At 39.0% G+C, this 13,663-nt stretch overlaps 1 protein-coding gene across 2 annotated transcripts in view; it reads left to right on the top strand.

Annotated features, from left to right (window-relative positions):
* LOC127416766 (vasodilator-stimulated phosphoprotein-like) overlaps positions 1-13,663 on the top strand; it is a 75,579-nt gene that overhangs the window by 45,801 nt on the left and 16,115 nt on the right. For both annotated transcript variants that reach the window (XM_051656319.1, XM_051656318.1), the window contains exons 2-4: positions 137-308; positions 9,095-9,275; positions 9,398-9,458. In XM_051656319.1, the coding sequence (XP_051512279.1) occupies positions 137-308; positions 9,095-9,275; positions 9,398-9,458 (414 nt within the window). The remainder of the gene's footprint in view (positions 1-136; positions 309-9,094; positions 9,276-9,397; positions 9,459-13,663) is intronic.

Below are 13,663 nucleotides of genomic sequence, written 5' to 3'. Positions count from 1 at the left end.
GGAATCAATGAATAAGTTCAGTGCATACCGGCTTTTGTTTTGTGCATTGTGGACAGCAGAGTGATCGTTAACTCTCAAGTGAAAGGAGACACTAGTTTGGTAATCTAATGAGTTTTCCTTTTCTTCGTTTGCACAGCGAGTCGAGTATCTGTCAGGCGCGAGCCACTGTGATGATCTATGATGATGGCAATAAGAAGTGGATCCCGGCAGGCACGGGCACCCAGGCTTTCAGCAGGGTCCAGATCTACCACAATCCCAGCAATAATGCATTCAGAGTGGTGGGACGCAAGATGCAGGCTGACCAGCAGGTAAGATGTAGAGTCTGTTTGCAGACAACCAAACAGTTTTTCATTAAAGGAAATACTGAAGGGGACATATTCAGGCGAAATAAACTCGAAATAAAATCATTCCAACCTTGCTCTCATACTCTTGGTTTTCAAAAACTGTTGTCAAGAGAGAGAGTAATTACACCATTAAAGGAACAGTTTACCCAGAAATTACAATTGTATCATAATTTACCTTCATGTTGTTCCAAACCTGTATTTTTCCCTACTTTTGTGAAACACAGAAGTATGTGATTAGTAATAGTGAATGGTTACTGGGACTATAAAGCTAAAAATAACATGGGACAAAAACACACCCAGATATTACCGTAAAGTTTGTCTTCATGACTTGTGCAAGTCTTTGGAAGTCGTACATTAGCTTTGTGTGAGGAACAGATACAACTTTTGAGTAGTTAAAAAAGTCATAATTTAAGGGAAAATCTCACTTTCCACCATAGTTCTAAAATTCGCACTTTCAAATCTGGTGTATTGTGAACGGTCACAAGATGCACAATAACAGTACCACTTTACAATAAGGTTCCATTCGTTAACATTAGTTGTTACATGGCTCTCTGAAATACTCTATTCTGTCATTGGTCAGTGGCACCATCTAGTGGTCAGATATTGCTCAGTAACAACTGCACATCCACGTATCAGGTACTGCGAGCCATCTCTCCTGCTTCTCGGATCACTGTGTGATCTCTACAAGTAAGCTAATAAAGTCATTTCAACTCAAATCATTGTTTCATATCCATTTATTTGCAAGTAGTCTTGTAATAAGATGCACAATGAGCAGTCAAATGTTCATTAATTACAAAATAAACACCAACAGAACTCCAAATCATACCAGAGGTGGATTTCAGCTGTTCAGAGATTTATTTCTTCTCACGTAATTACATAATTTCAATGCAAATCAATATTTTATGTCCATGCATTTATATATATTCTTAGTAGCAGTGTAATAAGTGGGATAATGTACAGTCAGCTGGTTGTTTTTGCAAAGTAAACCCCTTCAGGGTGATACAAGTGTCCTCTGCTTCACGTCGGGGTCCTGATCGCCCAGTTGGGGTTTATTTTGTGATAACAACTGGCTGACTGTACATTATCCCTTACTTAATGCATTAGGTATCATCAATAAACAATTAACAATATATATTTTACAGCATTTATTCATCTATCTTCATGTTAGTTAATAAAAATACAATTGTTCATGTTAGTTCATAGTGCATTAACTAATGTTAACATATGCAACTTTTGATTTTAAAAATGTATTAGTATATGTTGAAATTAAACATTAACTAAGGGGGTATTTATACTTGGCCACTTCATGCATTTTCACTGATCAGAATGCTATCTGATCATGAAAAGACCAGGTGTAAATGCCCTCTGAAACGCAGGAGGTGGTTTGAGACGCATTCCAGACAAAACTGGTCATGTAAATGCATCTGGCTGTGCCACATGCATATGTAAACTTTACCATACCGACAGCGCTACGTCAGCATATGGAAAACACAAAATATAACAGCTACTACCGAGTATTTGCATAGGGCTCGCATCACGCAATAAATAACAAGTTAAGACACAGATGCACGTTGTAGGAAAGACAGGACTTTTTCTATTCATTTTATTTGATGCAGATCGATGAAGAAACTGAAAGTAAACACTGGCCCAGAGAGGGGGAAAATACACAACGCGCACAAAAACAGAAACACGCGCACTGTTCAAAGTCAGTTGGAATCAAATAATAAATCTTTAAAATTTTCTGCCCGGCATAAGCATTATCACGGAAGTGAACTCCATGTTATTTGGATATAGCACAGGAATTGATGATCGGATTCATATCTGTTTGGCGGAGACACATTGATGTGGCCAAGTGTAAATGAAATGTGCTTTTTCAATCGGATAGCAATCCAATCAGAAAAAACGCATGAAGTGTCCAAGTGTAAATAGGCCCTAAGATTAACAAATGCTGTAAAAGTATTGTTCATTGTTAGTTCATTTTAAATAATGTTTTTAACTAATGTAAACAAATAGAAACTTATTATAAAGTGTTACCACAATAACTAATGTGACATAAGAAAAATTATTGCCGTCTAACCTGCCGCGATGTGTCTTGAAGCGCTATGTTTGAAAATGTATGAATAAAGAGTACATGTAAAAAATAAAAAAAGAATTATAATTTGTGTTCCACAGAAGAAATAAAGTCATACTTAAAGGCGACTATATTTTGACAGAATTTTAATTATGGGGGGAGTTATTGTTTTAACTGACAGACTAAGAATATTTTCTCTATGACTCTGTTTATAATCTATCAATTACCTGTACTCCTCCATCTCGAGTTCTGACTATCTCTTTACCGCTGCTGTCGTCCTTTATATGCATGGATGTAAATGCTTCCCAGAGATGACTTCTTAAGTGGATGATGTTTCCTGTAAGATAGTAGCAAAGCCAAATCATTTCCTGTGCCAGTTAGACTCCCTGCCCTCCCCCCATTCCCATGACTCTACCTCTCCACAGCCCATCTGTCTGCTGCCACAAACACATTTGTCTTCCTCTGAATCACTCACTGACTTTTGTCTCCTTCAATAACACTCTTTCTCACTACAGAGTTTGGACAAAGGATTTTAACTGTTATGCTTTTAAGGTTAAAAATGTGCTTGAATTTTAATTTTGAAAATGCTTTTTACTTCTCTTACAATGTCCGTAATGTCTCTTATAATATCAAAATGACTTCATCACTTGCAGAAATACACATTCTTGATATCAAAAATAGTAAAAAAAAAAATAAAACAAAATCTGAATATCTGTAACTATCACTTGAAGAATTTCACAATGATCATTCAGTCATTCACTTCTATTCCAATCATAATTAGAGATATCTATAATTTTTATAGAATTATTATATATGTAACCGGTCCTGCTCAACCCACTCTGAACAAGATTCGAACCGGCGTCTCCGGCATGGGAAGCAGGCATGCTAACGAGGAGGCTAAAGGCTACAGCCTCTAGCATCAGTCGCTAGTGCGCCTCTTGAGGCCAGGATAGTGAGATTTACACAATGCATAGCTACCTACCAGCTGGCTACCGTTACATATCATTTTTATAATTGGAATTGTACACCCCAAATTTCTCATCATTTACTCAACCTCATGCTATCCCAAATGTGTATGACTTTCTTCTGCAGAACACAAACCAAGATTTTTAGAAGAATATTTCAGCTCTGTAGGTCCATATTATTCAAGTGAATGATGAACAGAACGTTGAAGCTCCAAAAAGCACATAAATGCAGTAGAGGTCGACCGATACTGGATTTTACCGATACTGATAACTAAGTTGGGCACCTACCGATTAATCAACCAATAGTTTTTAAAATTGGTACGGAGTAAATAAATAACACTCAAAGTAAAATAGTGCTGAACTTTATTACAAAAATAAACAGTACTGACTGAACTGTGAAAATGTATTGTACTTTTTTAAATGAAATAAATATTAATGTATATATATGAACTAATATTCAAATTTTAAAGTCAGCTGATTTTTAAATTGACGTTGTTTCCTTAGTCCACAAGAGGGCGCAATAAATACATAAACCATTCAGCACCGTTATGTTATTGCATAGAGCATTCCTATACTGGCTGTAAAAAAAAGAACATTTCATTTTCAACTAATGTGCTTAAAATAAATAAATAAAATGTTTTAGTCGGTCCATATTCTCAAATGTTAAGTCAAAAGTCAAATGAGGGGGGAAAACGCTTCAATAGACAGTTCACATGGTGTTACACTTGCACTGATTCCTACTACTCCAGACTCAAAACTTCATAATAACAGCGAAATACCACATTGTGTTTTATTCATTACAGTTGTATGTAGAGTAGCAATATTCTCAGATTGCAGTGGTATTCGGCTAAACTCGGTGGTGAAGTGGCTCAGACTATGAGCCCAGGCCAGGGGCTGTTCAGTCAGACAGAACACAGCAGAATGGAACTGACTGCGAGGATCTCAAGACACACATTTCCAAGTTGAACATCTTTCCTGATATAGCATTTAAACAACTCATTGCTTAATCTGAGAAATGCTTATAAGAGAGCAAGACACAACGGCCAAAGACCTCCACCAACTCTAAGGGGCTGTTCACACCGAACGCTTTTGCAGCCATCCATTTGTCTTTCTATGTAAACGCGCACTAGACGAACGTCTTTGTTTCCCTTTGTTTTTATTTATTCAGCGTCTTGTGCAGGAGCGCTGTTTTTTAGATGATGTGTCTAATTAAAAAGAACTTGAGCATTTTGAGACACCTGCTTTCTGTTAAACTGTATTTGTTGCACTGTGTCTAGCCTTTTTTAGCGCAAGAATGTGATCGATCTGAAGTTATCGGATTACAGTGAGGATAATTTTTTTTTTAATTGAAATCAGATGCGTTTCTGATTTGTTTGTTTCTCTCGGCTGCATGAAGATATTCATTTGTTTTCTTATGTCACTAGCTTTAAATATGCAACTTAGCTGGCTAACGAATGCATAAACGTGACCAGCTGGATATAAACGAATGCAAATAGATGGTAACAATCATGACATTGAAACATTTGGGTAGGACTTACATGTATTTTTGTCACATTGTTGTAACCGCTTGAGGTTGGCTTTTATGTTAGCGTCCTCTCAGCCTTGTTGGCAAACATACTGCTGTCCTCTACTCATGCAGCATCTAGTCAACAAATTAATTACTTTATAATGATATGACAACGTGTACTGTAGCGTACTGTATACGGACCTTTTCGTTGTTGATGTTTTAAATCCTCATCTGAAGTGTTCCTCTCCATTCAGAGTGTAGTCTCGTGGCAAAACAAACACCACAAGGCATCAGTGAAGTCACCTCTAGAGGCCGCGCTCATACTGTATAACGACAGCGGACCCTTCCCAGCCGCTCCAGCACCGGACGCAATGGGGAAAAACTATCGGTGTGGATTTTTGCCGATAACCAATAGTTCCAGAAATCTGTTATCGGTGCCGATTAATCTGCAAAACCGATATATCGGTCGACCTCTAAAATGCACAATAAATGTAATCTATGCAACTTCGGTGGTTAAATCCATGTCTTCAGAAGTGATCCAAGCGATTGATTTCAAGCTTGATTATACTTCCTAGCACCATCTAGCACTCGACGCATGCATCAAACACTAGGAAGTGTAATAGAGCTTGAAATCATAATCGCTAAGGAGACTGCTGATGTCAAGATTTGTAGTGAAAAAAATATTTTGGACGTTTTCCAAACGTGGATGTTTTCACACAAAACTCATTGAATTGCTTCAGAAGAAATGGATTTAACCACTGGAGTCATATGGATTTACATTTATGCTGACTTTATGTGCTTTTTGGAGCTTCAAAGTTCTGGTCACCATTCACTTGCATTGTATGAACCTACAGAGCTGAAATATTCTTCTAAAAATCATCAATTGTGTTCTGCTGAAGTCATACACATCTGGGATGGCATGAGGGTGAGTAAATGATTTTTATTTTGGGGTAAATTATACCTTTAATATCTTTTAAGTATATAGAAGTTCTGAACACAGTCAGTACGCGGACATTTTGAGCTGAGTTGCTCATGTGAAACCCGGGTTTGAGTCCGGCCAGTGTCGTGTTACACTCTCTCTCGCTCTTTGATTTCCTGTATCTCTCTGTATCTCTCTCTCTCTCTCTCTCTCTCTCTCTCTCTCTCTCTCTCTCTCTATTACTACTGTTTATCAATACAAATGTGGCAAAAAGCCCCCCAAAAACACATGGCACCCCAAGAAATCATTTTGTCCCATGTCCTGCTTCCATCAACATGCCAGGTTGACAGCTGGCTGAAAGAGGCGAAGTGTTAAATGTGCACTAAATTCTTGTTCACATCGTCTTAGACTTACACTGACACCTAGTGGTGTGGATGCAGCATCATTCAAACGCATTAGTTTTCAGTTACTGATACCAATGTAAAAATTCACAATTCACAGTCAGCCATGATTATTTTAATCAGTGAGTGAAAGTGTCAAATAACAGGACGGTTACTGAGATTAAGCAAGTAGTATTTGGCCGGTCATATGAATCTAACATGGCCGCCCCCATGAGGGCACCCCTGCCCCATGTAGAATAAAACAGCTTTTATAAGGTTACTGATATGACTGGAGTCTTCATTTTAATGTGAGTGGTCATTATTTCCTACATAAGTTTCAAAATTACAGTTATTTCTTAAGGAGTACATCTTATTTAATGAGGAAAAAATTACTTAGTGCACCTTTAAATATGGCTACATTGAGAACTCATACTACACCTCATGCAAAAGAGACATTAATGTTTGCATTTATCTGCCCTCAGCAGTCATTTTAAAGGTAACCCGATTCAAAACATTTTGTTAAACCTCAAAATTACTTTAGAATTACTTCACAAACATATAAAGGTGATAATTTTGTCACGGAAACACAAACACATTGGAATACTGATCTTTCTGGCAACACTTTTAGCGATGCTATTGTATATTCTGTGTTTACTAGGGTGGTACATTCAAAGGATGAATATATTGATATGTAAAACTGAAATTTTGCATGGTACACGCCAGCCCTGATACCGTAACAGTGCTGGAAAAGTGGTTGAATTTCCCTCTTAAAAATCTGTGCAAACCTTGTCTGGTTATGTGTATTTTAATGCGTGTACTTCTGTGTGGCTGCCACATTCAACTTTTAGACATCTGCTCTCTCTTCCCTCCTCTCTAACCCCCTCTCTCTTGTTCATGGCTCGATTGTAATGCAAACAGAGAAACGAGCAGTCAGCACATTCAGTGAAGGCAAATGCTTCAACACTCTCTCTCTCACACACACTCACATGCTCAACAGGGGTGGAGCCTCCTGCTGGACAATCTGTAAAACAAACAATCATGCCAGCGGCAATATACAAACAAGTTTCCAAATCTACATGGCTCTTTGGGGTTGAATTACTCTGAAGGAGAGTAGGAGCAAATCTTTTGATGCATTCAAATGTATGTGAGTCAGTGACCAATGAGGATTTTCAATGTGAAAATCTTTCAAAATCTAGTCTAAAAGGCATGTGCCAAGTTCTTAGAAAAGAAATCTTTGGATTCATGTCTGAATCATATTTTTTAAAGGGCTGTTAATCGATAAAAATGTAGGCAAATTAATTACATGACTTCTTAATAACATGCAGAAAAATTATTTAAATGTATCACATTTATCATTAGTTGTTGATGAGAAAGACCCCCAAATAAAGATACATTGAGTTTGTCAATCTTTCCTGTTTTCACAGGATGCATTCTTGCGTTCTTGCGTTCCTGCCTGTGCTAGTTTTAATTGTCAGACGGACAGTTTTGGAGCATCTCACTGGTTTCCAGCATCATAAAAGCTACATTTTTAGGGTGCTGCATCAAGCTAAAAGTAGTTGAAACTTTGAAAATCGTGTCTCAAAATCCCTGCATTCTGTTGTGCTCTATCAAGCTGTCAAGAACGCGTCCTGCTTGACCGGCTCTCATTCTGTGAGGCGCTGCTTATGAGGTTGAGTCTTACTGCCCCCTGCTGATGCAGATCATAAAAACACAATGTACTTAAAACTTGAATTGCTTAATGATAGGAAAACAGGGGGGCCTGGGTAGCTCAGCGAGTAAAGATGCTGACTACCACCCCTGGAGTCGCGAGTTCGAATCCAGGGTGGGTTGAGTGACTCCAGCCAGGTCTCCTAAGTAACCAAATTGGCCCGGGTGCAAGGAAGGATAGAGTCACGTCGGGTTAACCTCCTCATGGTCACTAAAATGTGGTTTTTGCTCTCGGTGGGGCGTGTGGTAAGTTGTGCGTGGATGCCACAGAGAATAGCGTGAAGCCTCCACACTCACTATGTCTCCGCGGTAATGCGCTCAACAAGCCACGTGATAAGATGCACGGATTGACGGTCTCAGATGCAGAGGCAACTGAGATTCGTCCTCCGCCACCCGGATGGAGGCGAATCACTACGCCACCACGAGGACTTAGAGCACATTGGGAATTCCAAATTGGGGAGAAAAGGGGATAAAACCCACCAAAAAAAAAAAAAAACATTGCAGAATTTCTAAAGCTAAGCAGGTATGATTAATTGCGTAATTTTTTTTAACACATTTTTTGCTGGTGTTATCAGCAAAAGTTTTGATTTATTGAGTTTTTATTGACTATACATGTCAAGTGATGTAGCCATCAAGTAAAAAGCAATAAAAACAAATGTCCTTACACCTTGAATACCTAAGTGTACACTGATAATCTTAATCACTGTTTTCAAACATAAGGTTTCAAACATATTTCTTAAGTAAAAAGTATTATTTTTATTTTATTTAATTTGAAAAATTTAAATAAATGTTTTTTTTATTTTGAGGTCATACAACTTGAACTAACCTTACCACGTCATGAAAAGGTCACAGTATTTTTGTAATAGACTTGCATTGATTTTGCTGACAAAAGCTTATCAAATAATATTTAAAAAGGAAATTGCCTCACTATTCTTTTTTTTTTTTTAGAAAATAAAGTTTTTACTGCCAAGAAAATGCAGCTTTATTCATTGTTACGATCACAGGGCGGTTACACCACCTTGACATTTTTGACTTTTAAAATAGTAAACTACATCAGATAACACCATCGAAACATATTTTATTGTATAGATTGCAAATTAAAAACAAAAAATTGTTGTGTTCTTAAAAACAGCTCATAAAAAGGGTGTGTTAACCTTCAATTAATTTGGATGCTTGTTTTTTTTTTTTTTTTTTTCTACAGGTCGTGATAAACTGTCCAATTGTAAAGACTTTAAAATATAATCAGGCCACGCCCAACTTCCACCAGTGGCGGGACGCCCGGCAGGTATGGGGTCTGAATTTTGGCAGTAAGGAGGACGCAGCGCTGTTTGCCAACGGCATGATGCATGCACTTGAGGTCCTGAACTCCTTGCCTGATGGAGGTGACACACACACACACACACACACACACACACACTCTTCCATATTCTCACACCTAAAGCCTAACTGTTACTTTAAAACAAATAAAATCAACACTGCCTTTTAAAGCTGTAATTTTCTGTAGGGTACTCCACGCGGCCCGTGTCAAATGGACCGTCTCCAGAAGAGCTCGAGCAGCAGAGAAGGTACAAGCAAAGATTATTTGTGGGGGATTTATTCTAACCACATTAAAAACACAATTGACAGGGTTTAATTTTACCATGTTTTCTTTTGAAGTTTTCTGTTCACTTCTTCTGGCATCGTGTGAACTGCTTGAATACATGGTCTCCCTGTGTCACACTTTCACCTCATTTATAGACACACACACTCAAGGGATTTACTGGTATTAACACTCTAGTCTTTAGTCTTTAGAGTCCCTCAAGTGCAGGGGCAAAAGTCACAGTCAGGACTACTGACACTTAAATCTCCTTTTTCTTCCTCAGACTCCTCTTCTGTCTCTCAGCAGGGCTCCTAAATTAATCGCTTGGCAGTGTTTTTGTTGTTGTTGCCAAATCACAGACTCAAATTACAGAATAGATCTGCCTGTTTGAAAAAGAAAGTGAAATGTTACATTAATTATAGTTCCAACATTTTACCCACTTTTTAGACCCAGAGTTTTACTCCCGGACAAAAGTCCTCCCTTACGGATGATTAAAGCTTGCTATTATATCTAACTTGGCTTACATAAATAACCAATATTATTTGTGTAATATATTTGTATGTCTTTAATTATAATATCATTTTATCTTGTTACAATAATATCTTGTTGAATGTTAAATTTTCCCTCTAATCCCAGTTTAATATGCAGAGACTTTTTGGGGAACCTGTTTGGAAACAGTATTTTTGCAATTACATAATTCAATACAATTACATTAGTATTGAAATAATACACATCTACCTTAAAGGAAAAGTTCACCCCAAAAATAAAATCCTGCAATTTACTTACCCTCATGCTGTTCCAAACCCATATGACAGTTTTTTCTTCTTCTGCGGAACACAAAAGGAGATATTAGGCAGGATGTTGGCTTTAGTCACCATTCACTTTCAGTGTAAAAGAGATGCAATGCAAGTGAATGGTGACTGAGGCTGTCAGTCTCAAACATTTTGCCTATCATCATCTTTCATGTTCCATGTAGTAAAGTTATGGGTTGAAACAAAATGAGTAAATGATGATGATATCTTTTAATTCAGGGTGAACTGTTCCTTTAATATTGGACAATTGGTTCTTGAAGAGTCACTTCTATTGTGAAGTTATAGTTGCCTCATCAGAACTGCTATGTGAATTGCATGATGTATGTTGTCATAAGGCTATTTTTGCAAACATAATAATAGTGTATGAATGAACTAATACTTTTAAGACACATTATCCCTGCCAGCACTGGAAAAACTGGAATTATTTTCCAAATCTTTGTTATGAGAATGTAATACATGCTGTTCACACTCTCTCTCACTCTCTCTCTCTCTCTCTCTCTCTCTCTCTCTCTGTTTATGTCTGTTGTTATGGTAACCTTGATAAAAGGCTTCAAGTGGAGCCTGTTGACTCATGTCTTGACTTGACTGAAATCTTTTGAATGGCTCTCCGACAGGCTTGGCTTAACTTGAAACTTGACATGGTAGTCTTGTAAGTGCCACTTGAGCGAGGATGTGTTTTCATATATGTGCATACAGTACGATATGGCCTTGTTCGATTTATAAAATTGCAAAAAGAAAAAAGGAAAAGCTTAAAGGCATAGTTCACCCAAAAAATGAAAATTCTCTCATTTACTCACCCTCATGCCATCCCAGATGTGTATGACTTTCTTTCTTCTGCTGAACACAAATGAAGATTTTTAGAAGAATATTTCAGCTCTGTAGGTCCATACAATGAAAGTGAATGGTGACCAGACCTTTGAATCTTCAAAAAGCATATAAAGGCAGCATAAAAGTAATCCATATGACTCCAGTGTTTTAATCCATGTCTTCAGAAATGATATGATAGGAGTGGGTGAGAAATAGATCAATATTTAAGTCCTTTCTTACTATCAAACTCGACTCTCACTTTCACAGTCTTCTTTTGTTTTTGGCGATTTGCATTCTTCGTGCATTTCGCCACCTACTAGGCAGGGAGGAGAATTTATAGTAAAAAGGACTTAAATATTGACCTGTTTCATGTGACGTCACTGTATGACCGTGCCGCCATGTTTGTGACCAATATTCCATATACCTTCATTGTACTGCACTGTGAGATGCGACAAAAACCTTCTTCAGGAATTAAAAGAATCAAATCCCTTTATTGTCACTCAACCATATACACAAGTGCAATGGTGTGTGAAATTCTTGGGTGCAGTTCCGATCAACATAGCAGTCGTGACAGTGATGAGACATATACCAATTTACACTAACATCAAATTAACACAACACAATTTAAACATCTGTTATACACATAATTACACTCAACAATATACAAATAATATACAATGTACAGTATACAATACACACAATATAGAATACACATTATACAATAAAAATAGTATATATAGTATATATAAAATGTACAGTAGGTTGTATTGTACTGTATTGACATTCAGGCTGTCGGTTGATAGTCAGTTGCCAGTGTGTTTTTAAGAGAGAATATAATTTATGACAGTCCGGTGTGAGATAATAAGATTAATAAAGTGCAGTGATGATGTATATTGATCGTGAGAGATCAAGAGTTCAAAAGTCTGATTGTTTGGGGGAAAAAGGTGTCATGAAGTCAGCTGGTGCGGGTCCTGATGCTGCGATACCGCCTGCCTGATGGTAGCAGTGAGAACAGCCCATGGCTCGGGTGGCTGGAGTCTCTTATGATCCTCCGAGCTTTTTTCACACACCGCCTGGTATATTTGTCCTGGAGGGAGGGAAGCTCACCTCCGATGATGTGTCTGGCAGTTCGCACCACACTTCGCAGGGCTTTGCGGTTGAGGGCGGTGCTGTTGCCGTACCAGCCAGTGATGCAGCCAGTCAGGATGATCTCTACAGTGCAGGTGTAGAACCGTGTGAGGATGTGGTGGTTCATTCCAAACTTCCTCAGCCATCTCAGGAAGAAGAGGCGCTGATGAGCCTTCTTCACAACGGCCACAGTGTGGACAGACCATGTGAGTTCCTCAGTGATGTGGACACCGAGGAACTTGAAGCTGCTGGCTCTCTCCACCGGTGCTCCATTGATGGTGATGGGGCTGTGTTCTCTGTCTTTTCTCCTGAAGTCCACCACAAGCTCCTTTGTCTTACTGACGTTGAGAGGGAGGTTGTGCTCCTGACCCCAGCGTGTCAGAGTGTGCACCTCCTCTCTGTAGGCTGTTTCATCATTGTCAGTGATCAGACCTACCACCGTCATATCATCAGCAAACTTAATGATGGCATTGGAGCTATGTGTTGCCACGCAGTCGTGTGTGTACAAGGAATACAAGAGTGGGCTGAGAACACAGCCCTGTGTGGCTCCAGTGTTGAGGGTCAGTGATGAGATGATGTTGCTGCCCATTCTAACCACCTGGCATCTGTTTGACAGGAAGTCCAGTATCCAGCTGCACAGCGAGCTGTTTAAACCCACAGCCCAGAGTTTCACATCAAGCTTGGAGGGCACTATGGTGTTGAATTATTGCACTATGGGGGAGTCCTGAGGCAGTTTAATTGTTCATGAGGAAAATGGCCTGAGGGTAAAAACTGTACTTGTGCCTGGATGTCCTGGAGCTCAGTGCTCCGTAGTGCCGGCCAGAGGGCAACAGTTCATAGAGGGAGTGGGTAGGTTGTGTGGGGTCCAGAGTGATTCTACCTGCAATCTGGAGACATACAGGTCGTGGAGGGTGGGCAGGGGGCACCAATAATCCTCTCAGCAGTCCTGACTGTCTGTTGTAGTTTCCTTCTTTCTGATTTGGTGGCTGAACCAAACCAGACATTTATAGATATACACAGGACAGACTCAGTGACGGCCAAGTAGAACTGTGTCAGCAGCTCCTGTGGCAGGTTGAACTTCCTTATCTGGCAAAGGAAGTACAACCTCTGCTGAGCCTTCTTCACAATGGAGTCTATGTGGGTGTCCCACTTCAGGTCCTGAGAGATGGTAGAGCCCAGGAACCTGAATGACTCCACTGCTGCCACAGTGCTGTTTAACTAAAAAGGAACCGCTTTTTTAAATGTGAGTTTTATACATTTTAACTTCCCTGCTGAAAAAAAAAAAAGACATTTTAACCAGCCTAAACCAGTTTTCACTGGTCTCAGATAATTTACGATGGTCTCCCATCCTGATCTGCTAAAAGTGCCCAAAACCCCTCTAAGAGCAGCCTGACCAGCTTAGGCTGGTTTTAGCCATATTATTCCAGCCGAGTGGATGCCTTAA

Source organism: Myxocyprinus asiaticus, chromosome 26 (assembly GCF_019703515.2).
Source record: "Myxocyprinus asiaticus isolate MX2 ecotype Aquarium Trade chromosome 26, UBuf_Myxa_2, whole genome shotgun sequence".
NCBI lineage: Eukaryota > Metazoa > Chordata > Actinopteri > Cypriniformes > Catostomidae > Myxocyprinus > Myxocyprinus asiaticus.
This window is presented reverse-complemented; position numbering and strand designations above follow the sequence as displayed.